Consider the following 17989-nt stretch of genomic DNA (forward strand, 5'->3'; position numbering starts at 1 on the left):
CCTTCCTGGGGATATGCTTCTTTCTCCCTGGTCAAGACACTAGTTTTGAAGTGTCCTTGGGTCAATAATTAAAGCTTTATTGGAAAGGCTATGAGAGAACTCTTTCCACCCTTCCTGTGTGTGCGGAGGGTGGGGGCCCATTTCTCAGGCTCCACTCCAGCCAGCACCACCATCATTTTGTGCCCAAAGTTCTGTAGTAGCCTCCTAGCTGGCCTGTCTCCACCCCAACTCCCTTCCCAGCCATTTAAAAAACATCTGAGCTGAAATGCACGTACTATAAAATTAAACATTTTAAAGTGAACAATTCAGTGGCACTTAGTACATTCATTCACAATGCTATGCAACCACCTCCTCTAATTCCAAAATATTTTCATCACCCCAAAAGGAAATCCTGTATCCATAAAGCAGTAATTTCCTATTTCCCCTTCCCCCAGCCTTTGGCAACTACCAATCTGCTTTCTCTCTGTATGGATTTACCTATTCTAGATATTTTATATAAATGGCATCATACAATATGTGGCCTTTTGTGGCTGGTTTCTTTTACTTAAAGGCTCATCCTGTGGTTGGCAGCACTGCTTCAAGGCTGGATAATATTCCACTAGTTGGATACACCACATGTTGTTATCCATTCACCTGCTGATGGACATTGGGTTGTTTCTACCTTTCGGCTGTTGTGAATAGGGCTGCTGTGAACACGTGTGTACATAGATTTGAGAACTCTCATACGTTCTTTACACAACAACCTGGTCTAATCACATGACACTCCAGCTACAAGCAGTTCAATGGCTTCCCACCGCTTTTAGGGTAACACCCAAACTCCAGAATATGACTCTTGGGACCCTGCCCACTTCTCCAGCATCATCTGTCACATCGGTGCTCCTGCCCAACTGACGTTTCTTATGTATCCTGTGCTTTTCCTCACCTCTGAGCCTCTGCAGGTATTGCTCCCTCTTCCCAGAACCCTCTTCCTCGGGCTAAGAGGCAACTGCATTTGACCACAACCACACCCTTCTCTCCCAAATGCAATCAGCTGCCCACGTCCCAGCACACAGCCAATGCTGGCCCCTCTGTGCTTCATGAAAAGGGTTTACAGTGGGATTTAGGGGGCTACACTGGGCCTTTGCTGTGAAACCCCATGGAAGAGACAGCGCAGCCCAGAAACACCATGGTGGCGGGGAGGGGGGCCTCAGATCTGTGTCTGTGTCTCTGAAACGTGCCCTGCTGGGAAGGTGGAACATGGCTCCGTGGATTTAGCAGCCTGGTGCCTGACAAAGCAAGATGACAAGCTGCAGCACCTGTAGTCATCCCCCTAGTTGTGGGGCTTCCTGACCCACCTCTGCTTGGGCTATACTCTCCACGCTGGCAGGTGGGCCACAGATGAGGCAGTCTTACTTCTTCCTTGGACATGGCTGACACCCCACAGGCCTGGGAGAAGTAGGGTAGCGACTCCTTCTGAACTCTGGCCCCAGAATTCTGTGTCTCACCCCAGAGGAACTGGCTCAGCCCAGAGGCAGAAGCCTGTGTGGCAGCTGCTGAGAAAGCAGGAAGAAAGCTCCCTAGCTGGAGGCGGTCGCACCTGAACTTGACAGGCTTCAGCTCAGCCCCGGCCACAGGGTGCTCTGGGTCACACAGGATGTGGTTTTTGAAGTTTGGGGAAGCCAACGCCTCTACCTTTCCCCCACCCTTCCTTTCTTAGCTTCCATTCTGAGCCTCTGCTCCCTGAATCTGCACACGCCCACAGATGCATGCATACACATATGCACACACGCACACATGGATGTATACACACATGATTTCACACCCTCTTCATTTACTCTTGTCTAACTTCTAAAAATGAAAATGGTCTAATATAGCCTGTCCTACATAACTCCTACCAGAACCTTTATCATTCTTTTTTTTTTCCTTTGCAAATTCTCCATCATTCTAATTTCCACGTGAGCCTTTGAGGAGAGTGCAGCACCTTAATTCTTGAAAATAGTCACCTGCGACTACTTTCTTTCTCCACAGGTGAAAAAAAGATGGAGGAGGTGGGAAAGGGTCCCCTCCTGTTTGTTTCTGAGGGCCGCTGAGGAAGATGGCGGTAGCTATGAGGGAGCCGGTCTGCCACTTACCTCCAGGACTTTCCCTGTGATAAACTGGTGACACGCCTCACATTTCACCCCAAAGAGTCCCTGGTAGTCCTTTTCACAGTACGGAGCACCATCCCTGCAAGACAAAAACGTGTTCGGCTCCTGAGGAGGTGGCCAGGGGCTGGAGAAGACACCAAAACCACATTTCTCCAAGGTCTTTCCACAGAAGGGCAGGACATATTTCTCCCCCGCCCAGTGTTCACATGCCTGGCAATCCAGTCAGACCTGGCCAGACAGGATCAAAACCACAAACAAAACGATCCAGAGAGCGCTCTGCGGCTCTCGGTGCCACACAGGCGAAACAGCCATGTCGCCATATGGTCACCCTTGCCGATTTTTTTACTGTCTCAGAGCTAACTAGCAGAAAGCCTGGCAGCATTCTCTCTCCACAGGCCCCCTGGGCACGTAGGAGCACTGAGCCCACTGAGCCCACATAACAATAATTAATAAACCAGAGAAAGAATGGTGTTAATGAACCTGAAGAAGATACTGGCAAATCAATAGGCAATATCACACCTGAAGGCAAAACACTAGCAACAATTTCATTAAAACCACAATAAAGGCAAAGCTATAAAATATTGTTAATGTATATAATACATATAGTTATTAATATGACACTGAGGCCCTGCACGGTGGCTCATGCCTGTAGTCCCAGCACTTTGGGAGGCTGAGGTGGGTGGATCAACTGAGGTCAGGAGTTTGAGACCAGTCTGGCCAACATGGGGAAGCCCTGTTTCTACTTTAAAAAAAATACAAAAATTAGCCAGGTGTGGTGAGGTGTAGCTGTAAGTCCCAGCTACCCAGAAGGCTGAGGCAGGAGAATTGCTTGAACCCAGGAGGTGGAGGTTTCAGTGAGCCAAGATCACACACCATTGCATTCCAGCCTGGGTGACAGCACAAGACCCCATCTCAAAAAAAAAAAAAAAAAAAAAAAGAACACTGAGCCCATCAGATGTGGGCTCAGCATTCATCCCCCTACAAGGGGCCCACATGCCAGAGTACAGCCTCTGAACAGCCTGCAGACACCACCTCCTCAGCTCTCAGGAGGCCTCCGGGGCCCAGGGCCGCCTCCTCCAGCTCAGTCAACCTCTTTGGAGCACAGGAAAAATATTATATCCTGTGTGTGATTGCATGGAAAAGCTATAGAGTGCCACCCTAGACTGCCAAGTTACCCACCCCTGCATAGCTTGCAATGTTCCGTTAGAAGCCGGGCACCTGTCTTATTTTGTCCATAATGGTCACCTGAAGAGCTTCTTGCCTTTTCTTTTCTGTCTTTTTTTTTTTTTTTGAGACAGACTCTTGCTCTGTCTCCAGGCTGGAGTACAGTGGTGCGATCTGGGCTCACTGCAACCTCCGCCTCCCAGGTTCAAGCAATTCTCCTGTCTCAGCCTCCCAAGTAGCTGGGGTTGCAGGTGCCCACCACCACGCCCGGCTCAGTTTTTGTATTTTTAGTACAGATGAGGTTTCACCATATTGGCCAGGCTGGTCTCGAACTCTCAACCTCAGGTGATCCGACTGCCTCGGCCTCCCAAAGTACTGGGATTACAGGCATCAGCCACCGCACCCAGCCTTCTTGCCCTTTCAGTGCAGGTGTTTCAGCCTTACCCTGGGCCTGTAGAATTAGATTTCTAGCGGGTGGGGCCCAAGCAACCTTTTGTTTGCTTGTTTGTTTCACTATATTTTTAAACTACATTCATTAATATTTTTGAATAGGTGATTTCATGTGGTTGGGGAAATGAATGAATGAATTTATTTGTTTATTTTTTGAGACAAGGTCTCACTCAGTTGCCCTGGCTGGAGTGCAGTGGTGCGATAATAGTTCACTGCAGCCTTGATCTCCTGGGCTCAAGTGATCCTCCCACCTCAGACTCCCAAGTAGCTGGGACTACAGGCATGTGCCACCATGCCTGGCTTGCTTGCTTATTTATTTATTTATATTAGTAGAGATGAGGTCTCGCTACGTTGCTCAGGCTGGTCTCGAACTCCTGAGCTCAAGTGATCCTCCCACCTTGGCCTCCCAAGTGTTGAGATTACAGGTGTGAGCCACCACGCCCAGCAGGAAAATTTTTTTTAAGGCATGAAAAGGTATACGGTGGAAAATTTCCCCTCATTGCCAGGCTACATTTAAAAAAAAAAAAGCCTCACTTCCTTAACTGTAGCTATTAACCACTATTATTGAACATGAGCCCATTTCCTGGCAGGCTGTTTTGTGCAGTCCTAAAGGGCCCACAACCTAGGCTTTGTGTGTTTTTGGGGAGCGTCTATGAATGTACTCCAGCCGTGGAAGGAGAACAAAGGCTTACTAGTTCCTCATAGGAGAATGAACAGCAACAGGGAAATTATTAAATGCTTAATTGGTAATGACATACAGTGTAACAGTGTCAGCTTCATTAATTGTTAAATTAGGCAATGATTAACATATCATTAGGTTTTTAGTAGCCAAAGCAAAAGAATACAATTCTTTTCAAAAGTTTTATAGCAACAAGTTCATTATGATGGCAGGATGTGAACAATTTCAGCACCATTGATGGGGTGGGGCCCCTGAGACCAGGACCTGCAGAAGAACCACAACGCCCGGTGCCCACTGAAAGGAACGCGTGCCCGCGCCCAGCCTTACTTGCTGATGTACTCCCCGGTGAGGACCTTCCCGCAGGACTTGCATTTAAAGCACCCCAAGTGCCACTGCTTATCCAGCGCCAGCAGCGCCTGCCCATTCTTGATATCTCTTCCGCAGCCGGCACAATCTGAAAAAGAGCAGCCGCCAGTGGTTACTACACATTTCCTTTGCTAAATCCAAGCAGGCAGCCCAATTTCAACCCCACTGTGTGCCCATCACACACTCAATCAATATTTACTCAAGCACCATCTCGGGTCAGTTTCTTTCCCTGCACAAAATCTTTCTTGGTGAAGGCTCACACGCTGCGTCCTCGGAAGGACACAGAACGGAAGCTTCATGAACCTCCGTGGATCTAAGGGGATGGATGTCCTTCACCCATCTGCTTACTTGGGGGTTTTTTAATGCATCCTCTGAGCTACAGATCGCCCAGAGAATACTTAATTATAGTGTCTTGGCTGTGATTTTAAGAAAGTGCGCATAGGCATTTATTAATTGAGGGCACTGTGAACAACTCAGCACTTCATGCTGATGCTTCGCCTAACACTATATACGTGATTACTCCTGGAGGCTGCCCGTAAATCTCATTTTTGTAAATGGGACCCTACTTCCTTATCAATCCAAACCAGCCTTTCAAAGATTTGTGATCATCAATGAAATGGCTCTTAACTCCTTAGCTCTCAATTCTCCTTGGCAGGCTCCTGGAAGGATAATAAAGGAGAAATTATTTCTTCATGGTAAAGAGTGTGGGCCTGGAATAAGACATCCCATTGCTGAACCCCAGCTAACTCCTCGTTGGCTAGCTATGTGATCAAAGCAAGTTACACCCTTTTGAAGCCTGGGTTTCTTCTTAGGGAAGTGGGAATGTTATCAGCACCTGGTCTCAGCCCTCTGATGAGGATTCAGTGCATTTAATAGATTTAGCAGTAGATGGCACATTGGAAGTGACTAGAAACATTTGCTGTTATTACAATTGCCATAATTAATCTGATTATCGACTGCTTCATTCTGTTAGGGAAGTTGGGTATTAAAAAGAACCCAGAAGACTGTAAATTGGTGCAACCTTTCTGGAAAGCAACTTCAACAACTACAGACATTCCAAATCAATGTACCTGAGAGAATGAAAGCAAGCACATGTCAAGTTGGCCACGTGTTCCCAGCTGATCAGACAGAACACACACAGAATAAAGCCATGTCCTGGCAAGTCCACTTAGTGGCCAGGTTTGGACCAAGACAGAGTCCACTTGGTACACAAAGTGATGAAACAACCCCCTCTTCTGACCACATCCGTGACTGCCACTGCTTTTTCCTAATGACGCTTCTAGCCCAACTTTAATTCTCTGACCATCCAGAAAAACTTGAGACCCAATCACTGACCTGGTCCTGCTTCTTGACAACACTTAACCTAGAACTGCTTCTAATCCTTTGAATCCTCTTTAAAATTACCTAGCACTTGGGCTGGGTGCGGTGGTACATACCTGTAATCCCGGAACTTTGGGAGGCCGAGGCAGATGGATCACCTGAGGTCATGAGTTCAAGACCAGCCTGACTAATGCGGTGAAACCCTGTCTCTACAAAATACAAAAAATTAGCTGGGAATGGTGGCGCACGCCTGTAATCCCAGCTACTCAGTAGGCTGAGGCAGGAGAATTGCTTGAACCCGGGAGGCAGAGGTGCAGTAAGCTGAGATCATGCCATTGCACTCCAGCCTGGGCAACAAGAACGAAGCTCCGTCTCAATAAATAAAGTAATTAAATAAATAAATAAATAAATAAAATTACCCAGCACAAGCCCAAATGCTGTGAAAACTCCTCCAAACTGCACCCAGAGTGGGCTCACAGTTCCTCTGGCTTCCCTCTTGCTGAAGCTAGTTTAACCCGTTCTTTTTTTTTTTTTTAATGACAGGTATATTTCTGGTGATCTTGGACAGTGGGTGTTCACATAACCTTGAGATCCAGTAATTATTTTATGTCTAAGATTTTATTCTACAAATATATTTGCAAAAGCACATATGTGCATGCATATGTTCCCTACAGCATTTCTCTAATAACAAAAACTGGAAATAGGCTATATGGACCATCAGTGAAGGGCCAGTTAAATAAATTATAGTATAGTTGATAATGGAATACTATGTGCTGTTCAAAAGAACGAGGCAGATTTGTGCTCTGGCATGGAAAGATGTTCAAAATAGATCAAGTAAAAAAAGCAGGCCATAGAACAGTAAGCATAGCATAAGCTCATTCATAAAAAAGTAGTAAAGAAAATGGTGTGTGTGTCCTAGTCCCAGAATAGAACATTTCTGGGGGAAAACATTAAAAATTCTTAAGAAACTTCCCTCTCTGGAGGAGGACTTTACTGTTTAACTTCACATCCTCTGTGTTGTTTGAATTTTTAAACCATGATAATGTAAAAAATTTGACTATTTATAAAATTTAAAAATATAAGTTCTGAATATTGCAAATTAGAATTTCTTAATGTATGGCCCATTATCTAGTACACATATGGGTGTGTATTAGATGGTCATATGCATATGAGTGTATATTAGATGGTCATAAAAGATTAAGCATTTTTTTAAAAGCTGGGGTTTATATGAATTCCAACATCTGACCAAAATTTTTATAAAAGGAACCTCACATCTGGTAGTTTACTATAAAGATAAAAATGGAAGGCCACGATATTAGTTTAAAAATAAAATTTTTAAAGGTTAGGAGCACAGTATGGATGTAAGAAAACTGACAGTTTTTTTTTAAAAAAAGACTATTTTTAGAGCAGGTGTAGGTTCACAGCAAAATTGAGCAGAAGGTACAGAGATTTCTGATACAACCCCAGTCCCTCCCCGTGCACAGCCTCCCCCATTAGCAACATCCCCCACCAGAGTGGAACCATTGTCATAATTGATGAACTGATGAACTGACATTGACACATCATGATAGCCCAGAGTCCACAGCTTACATTAGGGTTCAGTCTTGATGTTGGACATTCTGAGTTTGGACAAAGGTATAATGATATGTACCTGCTCTTAGAGTATCATACAGAGTAGTGTCACTACCCTAAAAACTCTCTGTACCCCATCTATTCATCCCTCCCTCCTCCTAACTCCTGGAAACCACTGATCTTTTCACTGTCTACATAGTTTTGCCTTTTCCAGGATGAAATGGACAATTTTTTAATCCAAGTCTAACTGAAATTTTTCTTTATTCTTCTAATTACATAATTCCCACTAGGTGGCAGCAAAGATTTTAATAATAAGGAAGATGCTGTTCAATAGAATTTTTAAAAGAGAAAATCAACTTTCAGAGATGGCTTTTCATTGCTACAAATGACAATGGATGGGCTCAGCGAGGTTGACAGAGCTGTTTGCAGTCTCTCTGCTGCACCAAAAGTGAGGTCCAGGGAGGTGGCTGGTGTGGGGAAGGTAGGAGCAGCATGGGCATTGGTGTCAGGAAGACTTGGGCAAGTTACTCTCTCCGAACCCTCATTTCTTTATCTGTAAAATGCGGACAACAGCCATTGCCTAGGCTGCTATCAGGAAGAAAAGGGATCATGCACTGTAAAGTGTTTTGCATAATACAATGCTTGGTACATGTGAGCCACTCAATAGACTCCCTTTTTCCTCGGTTAGGAGCAGTTAGGTCTTGGGCTCTTTACAAGCACCTCAGTGCCCAGACATCCCAGAGCTATGAAATAAGCAAAGACACAATTTGAAAATAAAGACCACTGTTAGGGGATAGAAAGTCTTGAGGGCTTGGCCTGCAGCCAATCAGAGGCTGAAGCGGAGTTACACTCTATACAAATGAAGGACTGGCCCACGGCCAATCAGAGGCTGAAGCGGAGTTACACTCTATACAAATGAAGGACTGGCCCACGGCCAATCAGAGGCTGAAGCGGAGTTACACTCTATACAAATGAAGGACTGGCCCATGGCCAATCAGAGGCTGAAGTGGAGTTACACTCTATATAAATGAAGGACTGGCCCAGGGCCAATCAGAGGCTAAAGTGGAAACTTGACCTGCAAACAATCACAGACTGAAGTGAAAGATTGGCCCATGACCAATCAGAGGCTGAAGTTTTCCTTTTGATTTAATTCTAAGAAGTCAACTTCAGATTCGCCTTAGGCTCCCAGTCTCTAGACCCCATTTTCCTGCCTCACCGCTATGATCATTCTGTACTGAGGGCTTTCTAGAATCAGGTACCATGTGAGGGCTTTGTAAACATGGTACCATTTAGTTTTCACAATCATTCTAGTCAAAGTGCCTTGCAGACTGGAAGCTCTCTGACTTCACAGGTGGTATCTATACCATTGAGCTCCTCCATGCCCTGCACGGTGCCTCATGGGGGACAGCCACTCTACATGTTTTATAGAAAAATATTCACTGAATGCTCACCAGCCAGCTGGTAGGGTTGGGCTGCAAATAAAGGCTAAGGTTAGGCCTCCTTCCTGCCAATCCCTGTGATACACATCAAGCAAATCAACAAAGAGCACCTCCTAGATAAGGGAATACCAGCCCACGTGAGAATCCTGACCCGAAGTATTCTGGTGTATTTCACAGAGCCTACCCACTCCTGTCTGGACAAAGCCATGGTCTTCAGTCAAGCCTGACATTGTGCTAGAGAGAGCGGAAAAGATGCAGAGACAAAAGATTCATGCTGGATTGCTCACTCCTTCCACGCTCACTCCAACTAAGCTCTTTCATAAAGAACAAAATGTCCTACTCTGTATCTTCATGTTTTTCAGCTGTTGAGAAAATTGTTTCCACATCACTGAAGCAGCTGCCGATAAATATAGAAAGCTGGTGATTGGCATTGGAATTATTGCCAACGTCAGAAGTAGGTGAATATGCAGTGGCATCGAGGAAATAAAACCCATGAGGAACTCGCCAGTGTCCTACCCAGGAAAAATAATGACCTAACATGGAAAAAAAAAAAAAAAAAGAGAAAAGCCTGACCTTAAACACTTGACCCTGAGCCCTTCACTCTTGGCATCAAAAGCCAGAAAAAAGCAGGGATTTGGCTACTCACGTCCAGGTTAAATTAACATCCATCTACATAGCCGCTTCCAAATTGATATCATTTTGTTCAAAGGCAATTAATATCCTTGACAATAGGGATATTGCCTGTCACTCTTAATATATTTTATTTGTTTATTTATGTATTTTAGCATAGGGCTATGGACACTTGGGCTGCAAAAGTAAGTTGAAGAAGGGGACACGTTGCTTTCAGGAAAAAAGAAAAGAGATCATGCACGGTAAAGTGTTTTGCATAATACAATGCTTGGTACATGTGAGCCACTCAATAGACTCCCTTTTTCCTTGGTTAGGAGCAGAGTTAGGTCTTGGGTTCTTTACAAGCACCTCAGTGCTCAGACATCCCAGAGCTATGAAAGAAGCAAAGACACAACTTGAAAATAAAGACCACTGTTAGGGGATAGAAAGTTAAGAGAGAAGTCATCTCCTGGGCAGCAATTAAGCTTCTCTCAGCCTGGGCACCTATGTTCTCCTTGAGAACTATTTCCGCCTTCCTGGAATTTCTCATTTGAGATGAATAAGGGCCCCAAAGATGTCTTACTCTGTGAAGACGCCTCTCTGGAAAAGAAGGCTGAGGACATGGGGCTAGCTATAAAAAAAGAGAACCATGTGCTAGCTAAACTCCCAGCCACCGCTACCTTCCCAGGCCTGCATGCTTCGAATGTGTAGAGTCATTTATAAAGGTAGTAATTTCCATTCAGAGCAACTACCTAGCCAGGATCAAAACTTCCAGAATACAGAATGGGACTTTTCTTAATGTCTTGGAATTTTTGGCTAAAACCTCCGAGCTGAGAACGATGGGGAGAAGTATCCCATCTTCCAAGGAAAGGTGCTAGGAATATCCTTGCAGGACTTATCAAAAGATGGTAGACTCTGCCCGATGACTATCAACCCTATGGCCTACCCAACTCTGGAATCAGACATTGGAAAACAGAGAGCTGAGAGTCAGCAGCGAGCTCTTCACACAGCAGGAGAGTGGTGTTCCCCTCTGCTCTGCTGCAAGGGTTACAGGATCCTGTTAGAAGGAGGAACAGCCTCCCACTCTCTGCCTAGATGTTTACTAAGTGGGGAAACTCAGCCCCTACCGCTGCTGTGCCAGCCAAGAGAAGCTTTTGATGTATCCTGGAGCTTAGAAGCATTCATGGACAAAAAGTCTGGAGCCTACTGAATTGGGAAGGCAGGAAGCTGGCTGGAGTCACCCTTGATGGTAGGTGAATGAGAAGACAGAAGTGATGTGGTGTGAATTTCCACTGTTCAGCTCACTGGAGGTACATGAATGTCCCATGGATGGTACCCACATTACTGGGGGTGCATGAATATCACATGGATGGTACCCACACCCCAGCATCTTGATGAGTCCACCTGAGAAAGGTGCCTGCTAAGTAGGGGGACTTCATTAGTAACAAGCTATGAGGAGACCACGAGGAAGTAGGGGCTGATTCTGGGAAATGGAGAAGGGTGGGCTGCAAGAGGTTAATCAGAAATTTTGGTCAAATAACTCAAAATGTATGCCCCATCCCCACTAAAAATCTCCAGCCAGTGTTAGCAGAAAGAAGCACAATAACGCCAGTTATATAACACCTTGTCCCCTCAACTTCTAATTCCCCACCCCCTGTTCAAAACCCCAAAGGAACCCTGAAGGACAGAAAGGAGATAAGAAAGACCAGCCTCATTGCAGGTCTCCAATTTGGGTTGGGCCTGACCTAGGAAATGGTGAAGCTCTGAAATGGATGGGGGAAGAGAATTTTTAATAGGACTGGACTTTGAAGAGCTGAAAGTGACAAGAAAGCTATGTAATCTAAGATATCATCAGACTGGGCACAGTGGCTCACACCTTAAATCTTAACACTTTGAGAAGCCAAGGCAAGAGGATCATCGCTTGAGGCTATGAATTCAAGACCAGCCTAGGCAATATAGTGAGACCCCCGTCTCTACAGAAAATAGAATAGCCAGGCGTGGCAGCGCTAGGACTGCAAGTCCTAGCTACTTTGGAGGCTGAGGTGGGAGGATTGCTTGAGCCCAGGAGCTCAAGGCTGTAGTGAGCTGTAATCACGCTATTGCACTCCAGCCTGGGTGACAGAGTGACAGAGTGAGACCCTGTCTCTAAAAGATATAATTAAGGTGGAAAAGGCAGCTCTGATAGAGGATAATAAAAGTAGCAATAGGGAAAAATAAGTCTTCACTGTTTTGTCCCCTGTGTGTCTTGGCCTATTCTAGACACTAATTGGGCAACTCACAGCAGTTAAGGATTTTGGAGCTGAAGAGCACTGGAGTCAAATTCCAGCTCTGACACTGAACAGAGGGACCCTGGGCAAACTAGGCAACCACTGGGCTTCAGTTTTTTCATCTGTAAAATGAGTAGGTTAGCAATACCTGCTTTCCCAGGCTGCGTAATATGTGTAATTACCGAGCCGAATTTCAGGCACATACATGTAAACACTTGGTGTCTCTACTGTCCTGATACCTGCGATAATCTAACATAACTTACATTTCCTCTTCCCTTTAAAACATTGTAAATGGCCCACTGTCAGCTTCTGGGGAAGGCATTTTAGATTCTCATTAGTTTCATAATCATCATAAGAAAATTAACATCTTGTGCTCTGAAGTTTGCATGTCTGTTATCTCAGTTTACCCTAGGGCTCCCACTAACCTGGGAGAATAGAGATTATCTGCATTTTACAGACCACAGAATATCTGAGAGCCAGAGAGACTTTATAGACCATCTGATGCAAATGCTTCATTTTACACACCGGAAACTAAGGCCTGGAGTGGGCCCGGGCTTTGCCTGCCCAATTAACCACAGAGGACAAATCTTCTTTTCTCAAATGCCCTTGAACACAGGCTTTGATGCTTACAGGACTGCTCTCACTTTAAATCTACGATCATGGGTTTGTTTCTCTGGTTCCTGCCTCCTTCATTGTAAAGGGGCAAAAACAGACACTACGGAACAAGAGCATGAGGTGTTCCTTCAAAGGTAAAGACTATGTAGAGAACTATTGTGAACTGAATGTAAATCATTACTTTAAAAAACTAGGGAGAAACTTTATGCATCTAACCCATGCTTGCTGAGACACTGAGATAACTGAGACTTAGAAAACGTCCAGAGGGATTTTAAGACAGTTCAGAGCATGCCCTTTACTATAAAAATTTTTAAATAAAGCATTTAAAAAATCAATTTTCAGTATTGAAACTGTTGCCCAGGTATGTTCAAGAAAATTCAAGCTTTCCTTGGAATGCTTTTTTACAATAGATCTTAAAAAAAAACAAAAAACCATATTTGTCATAAACAAAAGTACAAAATAAGTTCCTGGCTATACACATGGATAAAAAATAAATAGAAACAAAATCATTTCAGATTTAGGTTGTTATTAATAGAAAGTGGAATAAGACTTTGGAGACCTTATAAAATATCCTTTTAATAGACTGTTAACTACAGTACTTTATCCCTGGCCAGGACTCAAGCTAAGGAGCTCCAAGAAAAAAAAAACAAATTTAAGTTCTAGGGTTTGGGTAAGTTGAGGTCCTGAATTTAACGTCATCTATCCTGTCATTCATTTGTTCCTAGAGAACATGGATTTCCCAGTCTTGTGTAATAAAATGGTGGAGGTGGAATGTGGGAGAATACTCGTTCTATCCGAAAGAGAAAGAAGGGGCACAAGAGAAGGGTGACCTGAACGTGGATCAGATTCTGCTAACAAGCTGCCTTTAACACAAGCCTTCAGCATGTTAGCTCAGCCCCTGACATGTGGATTCCACCACGGGAATCACTGTTTAGAGACACGTGGTGACTGCTCACTTTATACGGGACAGATAGTTCCAGTCGGCAAGGGTTTCCATCCCTCCATAAGTGTGTCAGTTGCCACCTGTTCTCATGCTTGAACTGACCACTTGCAACTGTGTTACTAGCCTGGCCTTCCTAGGACCATGAGTTTGCAACACATGGATTAAAAAACCCAGACTTTCCTTATGTTATTTTTGTATAAGAGTTGGGCAGCAGTTTCGACATCTTTGAGGCAGACATGATTCAGGCACTTGAAAACCTCTCCTTGACCAAAAAGTCCCCATCGTTAGTAGTGATAAGAATGTTGGTCTAGCAAGTGTATATTGTTGAATGTTGACCTTCATCTTCATCCAGGCTGTTCAATGTTGCCAGGTCCCAAATCAGACACCTAGGAGTTGACAAATATTGACTGGCCACAGTCCATGTTTTTTATTTAAAGCAAGTCACTCAAATGAGTCCACAATTTTCTTTTTTAGCATGTCATGGCAAACACCATGGGTATGAGGTCAACATAAGAAAGAATAGAGTACAAAACAGAATGTGAAACCGCAAATTTGTTAGGCTAAGCACTTTTCAAGGATTATTTTTAAAAACTACTTTTTAGCTTCTGAAATTCTATGCTGCCATTAGCCAGAAAAGCAATACAAGGTCAGAAGACACATACTGGGTGGGGAAGTCAAAACATTCATGTGGGTGCAAAGTCTTCCCACTCTGGGGAAAAGGGGGTCTCAATACTATACATATTTTACATCTCAGATTTACGAAAAATGGCTCGATGATTTTGAAAGGCTTATGTGGAGCCTGAGTATGTAACCTTGAACTAGACCGTGCATAATCACCCATGTCCCTGTAGGTCAGTGGCTCACCTTGCTGTCTTAATGGCCATGCTGGACACACTGAAAGCTAGGGCAAGCCTCTGAAGTGCTATTTTAAGTGAAGGTTCTTGTTGTCTTTGGAAAACAATTACCGCACAACAAACAAGTTTTAGCAACAGAGTGGCCCATAACAGCAACAGAGGGTCAGCCTTCATCAGGAAAGCAGAAGGCAGGCAGGGCAGCATCCATTTTCTAAGTCCTCTACAACCTGGTATTTGGCAATAAATCTTATCTTTCCTCTGTTTTAAGTATATATCATATATACTTAGAGTTTTAGTTACTTTGGTCACAGTTTTCATAAATAGAGGCCATTGCACATTTTGAATTTCTAATTCTTATTTCTAAACCAGTCCCACAGAATTCTGTTAGAAGTGTTATGGACTTGAAACTGACCCAATAGTTCCATAGTGAGGTGTTTTTTTTTTTTTTTTTTTGGATAAATATAGAAATTGGCCCTTCTGGTCTTAAAGCTTGATAGTTAGGATAGTTCTTAGTGAACTCCCCTTAAAATGTAACAAGGCCCAAAAATAATTGTTTTATCTGAGTTCCTTTCTCAGAAAAGGACCCTTATGACTCTCAAAAAAAAAAAAAATCAAAGAATTGAAACTCACTAGATAACCCATCCAGACAATGAGATGCCAGACCCCTCATTCATCATGATTGCTTCCTTACCCCCTCCTTAGTTCCTGTTTCATTATACATTGTTACATTTCTTCTGTACTATATAAATCTCTAATTTTGGACAGTCAGGGAGATAGATTTGAAACTGATCTGCCATCTCCTTGGCTGAAGCACCCGATTAAAGCCTTCTTCCTTGGCAATAATTGTTGTCTCAGTCATTGACTTTCTGTGCAGCGAGCAGCGGGACCTAGACCAAACCCCTGGTGTTTCAGTAACCAATTCTCAAGGTCAAGAACCCTTCTCCTTTAGCTAGTACTGAGTGTTCCCCCTCCCCCCATATCCACGACCAGGATGTGAACAGGAAACTAAAAGGAGTCAGGTTGTTTTCCTTTCCTCTGGATTAACTGATTAACAATTTATTACACAGGAATCCCATGGCAAATGCTTCTATGTATGATGGTGAGCACAAAAGAAATAGAAGATAGTCTGTTGTGGACTTTATACCAACTCAGACCCCATTCCCAGAAGTATTAGAATTGAGAGTCCGAGAACTTCTGCTAATGACGTTCACAGGATGGCTCTGAATGGCCCCCACACCTGCTACTGCAATCAGGGCTGGACTCAATGGCTGATCTGATGAGCCCATGAGGGCTGAATTTCTCAGGGCCTGCTTGGAATAGGGTGAAGGATGCGGGTGCCTTCTAGAGAGCAAGTACTCCAGCTACTTGAGAGTATTCATTTATCAAGCAGAACACGTACTTTGAAAGGCTGTTGAAAACTAGCTAGGAGCTGAGAAATTTAGTATCTGCTTAAAGACAGTGTCTACTGCCTTGGATAAGAATCTCTTAAACTGCCTCTCTTCCATTTCTCTGAACAATAAATAGAAATAGTAATAAGCCTGTATTTCCTGGGAATGTAAAAGAGATTCTTTTATGGGAAATAAAAATACTAGCATAAAACATTAAGACTGTTTTGTCACCTCCAATATTTAAGGTTTCAGGTCCTGTCAGGGAGAACTTGTGTGTGTGTGTGTGTGTGTGTGTGTGTGTGTATACATGTATGTTTTCAGAACTATAACTAAAAGGAGGGGCTATATGTATAGAATGAACCATCACCCTAATAAATATATTCTTAACTTCAAAATGACCAGGTAACAATTTCAAAAGCCCAGCTGATGGAGGACAGGCCTGGAGCATCATTGCTTTCCAGTCCCTCCTCCATTGGTCTCATGTGGTTGCTCACATCATTTCTGAGGATGTAAATATCATAGGGACTGACCTGAAATCAAAAGAAGGGTTCTCTTTCGCCTGAAAATGCCATTTGCATAGCAAGAGGAAAATGGGAAGTTATCAAAACAAAGCCAAGCACCACCCAATCATGGTATGCTCTCAGAAAAGGCGATGGTCACATGGCAACCTTGAAGATTCTGATTTCCAGTCGGGTGTGGTGGTACATGCCTGTAATCCCAGCTACTCAGGAGGCTGAGGTGGGAGGATTACTTGAGCCCAGGAGTTTGAGACCAGCTTGGACAACATAGCAAAAACTTGTCTCTCAAAAAAAAAAAAAGAAAGAAAGAAAGAAAAAAGAAAAAGATACTGACTTCCAACCTTCATGGGTGAAAAGTTCTGGCCATGGCTGTAGTGGACAGGATGTGCTCACCCTGGGGTCTCCCTCGGGGCAGGGCAAGTGACCACCCACCTAGCACATGGCTCTACCAGTGCTTCCCTGTGGGCTTAGAGCAGTTCTCCCTTCTGCTTACAAAATATAATCCAGACATGCCTTGCAAACATTATGTGATCCCTGAGCCACAAAGGACTTTGTATCTTTTTGCAGGGAGACAGAAGTAACATGGCTGAAGCTTGAAGGCTCTGTTCTCAGCACTGTTGATAGTCTTTTTTCTGGAGAGTTTAGAAAACCTGAAGTAAATTTCTACCAGCAGGCTAAGCAATGGCCATATGGTCCTCTGCTCAAATTATGGCCAGCAATAGAGCAGAAGAAAAGCAGTAGAGAAAGGGAAGGATCTAAGAGTGGGAGAGAAAGCAAACAAGAGAGGAAGAAAGGCACCCAGATGAACTCTGCTACCTGCCATCACCTAAGGCCATTCAATGGTGCCCATGCCATAGCCTGCCATGCCATAAACATTAGTGAGCACCAGCCCAGTAATTTCTGGGAGAGCTTAAGAAAACTGGCCACCAATGCTTTCAAGATTTGGGATCATTCTGAGCAAACTCCCCTTAAAAAGTACCAAGACCCAAAAGGATTAAAAACAAGTACTCAGACAAATATTCATACGTGAATGTTCATTGCAGAGCTATTCATAATAGCCAAAGATGGAAATGACCTAAATACCCATTAACAGATGAATGGATAAACAAAATGTGATACAGCCATACAATGTAACATTATTCAGCCATAAAGAAATGAAGTACAGTCATGCACCACATAATGATGTTTGGGTCAATGACAGACTGCATACATGACGGTAGTCCCATAAGACTGCAACAAAGCTGAAAAATTCCTATCGCCTTGTGACACTGTAGCCTCCGTAACATGAAGCACAATACATTACCTTTTCTATGTATAGATATGTTTAGACGCACAAACACTTATCGTGTTATAACTGCCTACAGTATTCAGTACAGTCACATGCTATACAGGTTTGTAGCCTGTGAGTAATAGGCTATGCCATATAGCCTCGGTGTGTAGTAAGCTATACCATCTAGGTTTGTGTAAGTAGAGGTCACACAATGACAACATCACCTAATGATGCATTTGTCAGCACGTATCCCTGTTGTTGAGCAACACAACCGCACAAACAAATGGTACGAACTGGATCAACCTTAAAAATCATGATACTAAATAAAGAAGCCAGACACAAAAGGCTAATAGTGTATAACTCCATTAATATAAAATATCCAGAATAGGTAAGTCCATAGAGACAGAAA

General features: G+C 43.8%; 1 protein-coding gene across 11 annotated transcripts in view; it reads right to left on the reverse strand.

Annotated features, from left to right (window-relative positions):
- ABLIM1 (actin binding LIM protein 1) overlaps positions 1-17989 on the reverse strand; it is a 329600-nt gene that overhangs the window by 111583 nt on the left and 200028 nt on the right. For all 11 annotated transcript variants that reach the window (XM_034931561.2, XM_034931560.2, XM_055092320.3 and 8 more), the window contains exons 5-6: positions 4747-4873; positions 2112-2205 (exon numbers count right to left, since the gene is read on the reverse strand). In XM_034931561.2, coding sequence (XP_034787452.1) covers positions 2112-2205; positions 4747-4873 — 221 coding nt within the window. The remainder of the gene's footprint in view (positions 1-2111; positions 2206-4746; positions 4874-17989) is intronic.

This window comes from Pan paniscus, chromosome 8 (assembly GCF_029289425.2).
Source record: "Pan paniscus chromosome 8, NHGRI_mPanPan1-v2.0_pri, whole genome shotgun sequence".
NCBI classification, from domain to species: domain Eukaryota; kingdom Metazoa; phylum Chordata; class Mammalia; order Primates; family Hominidae; genus Pan; species Pan paniscus.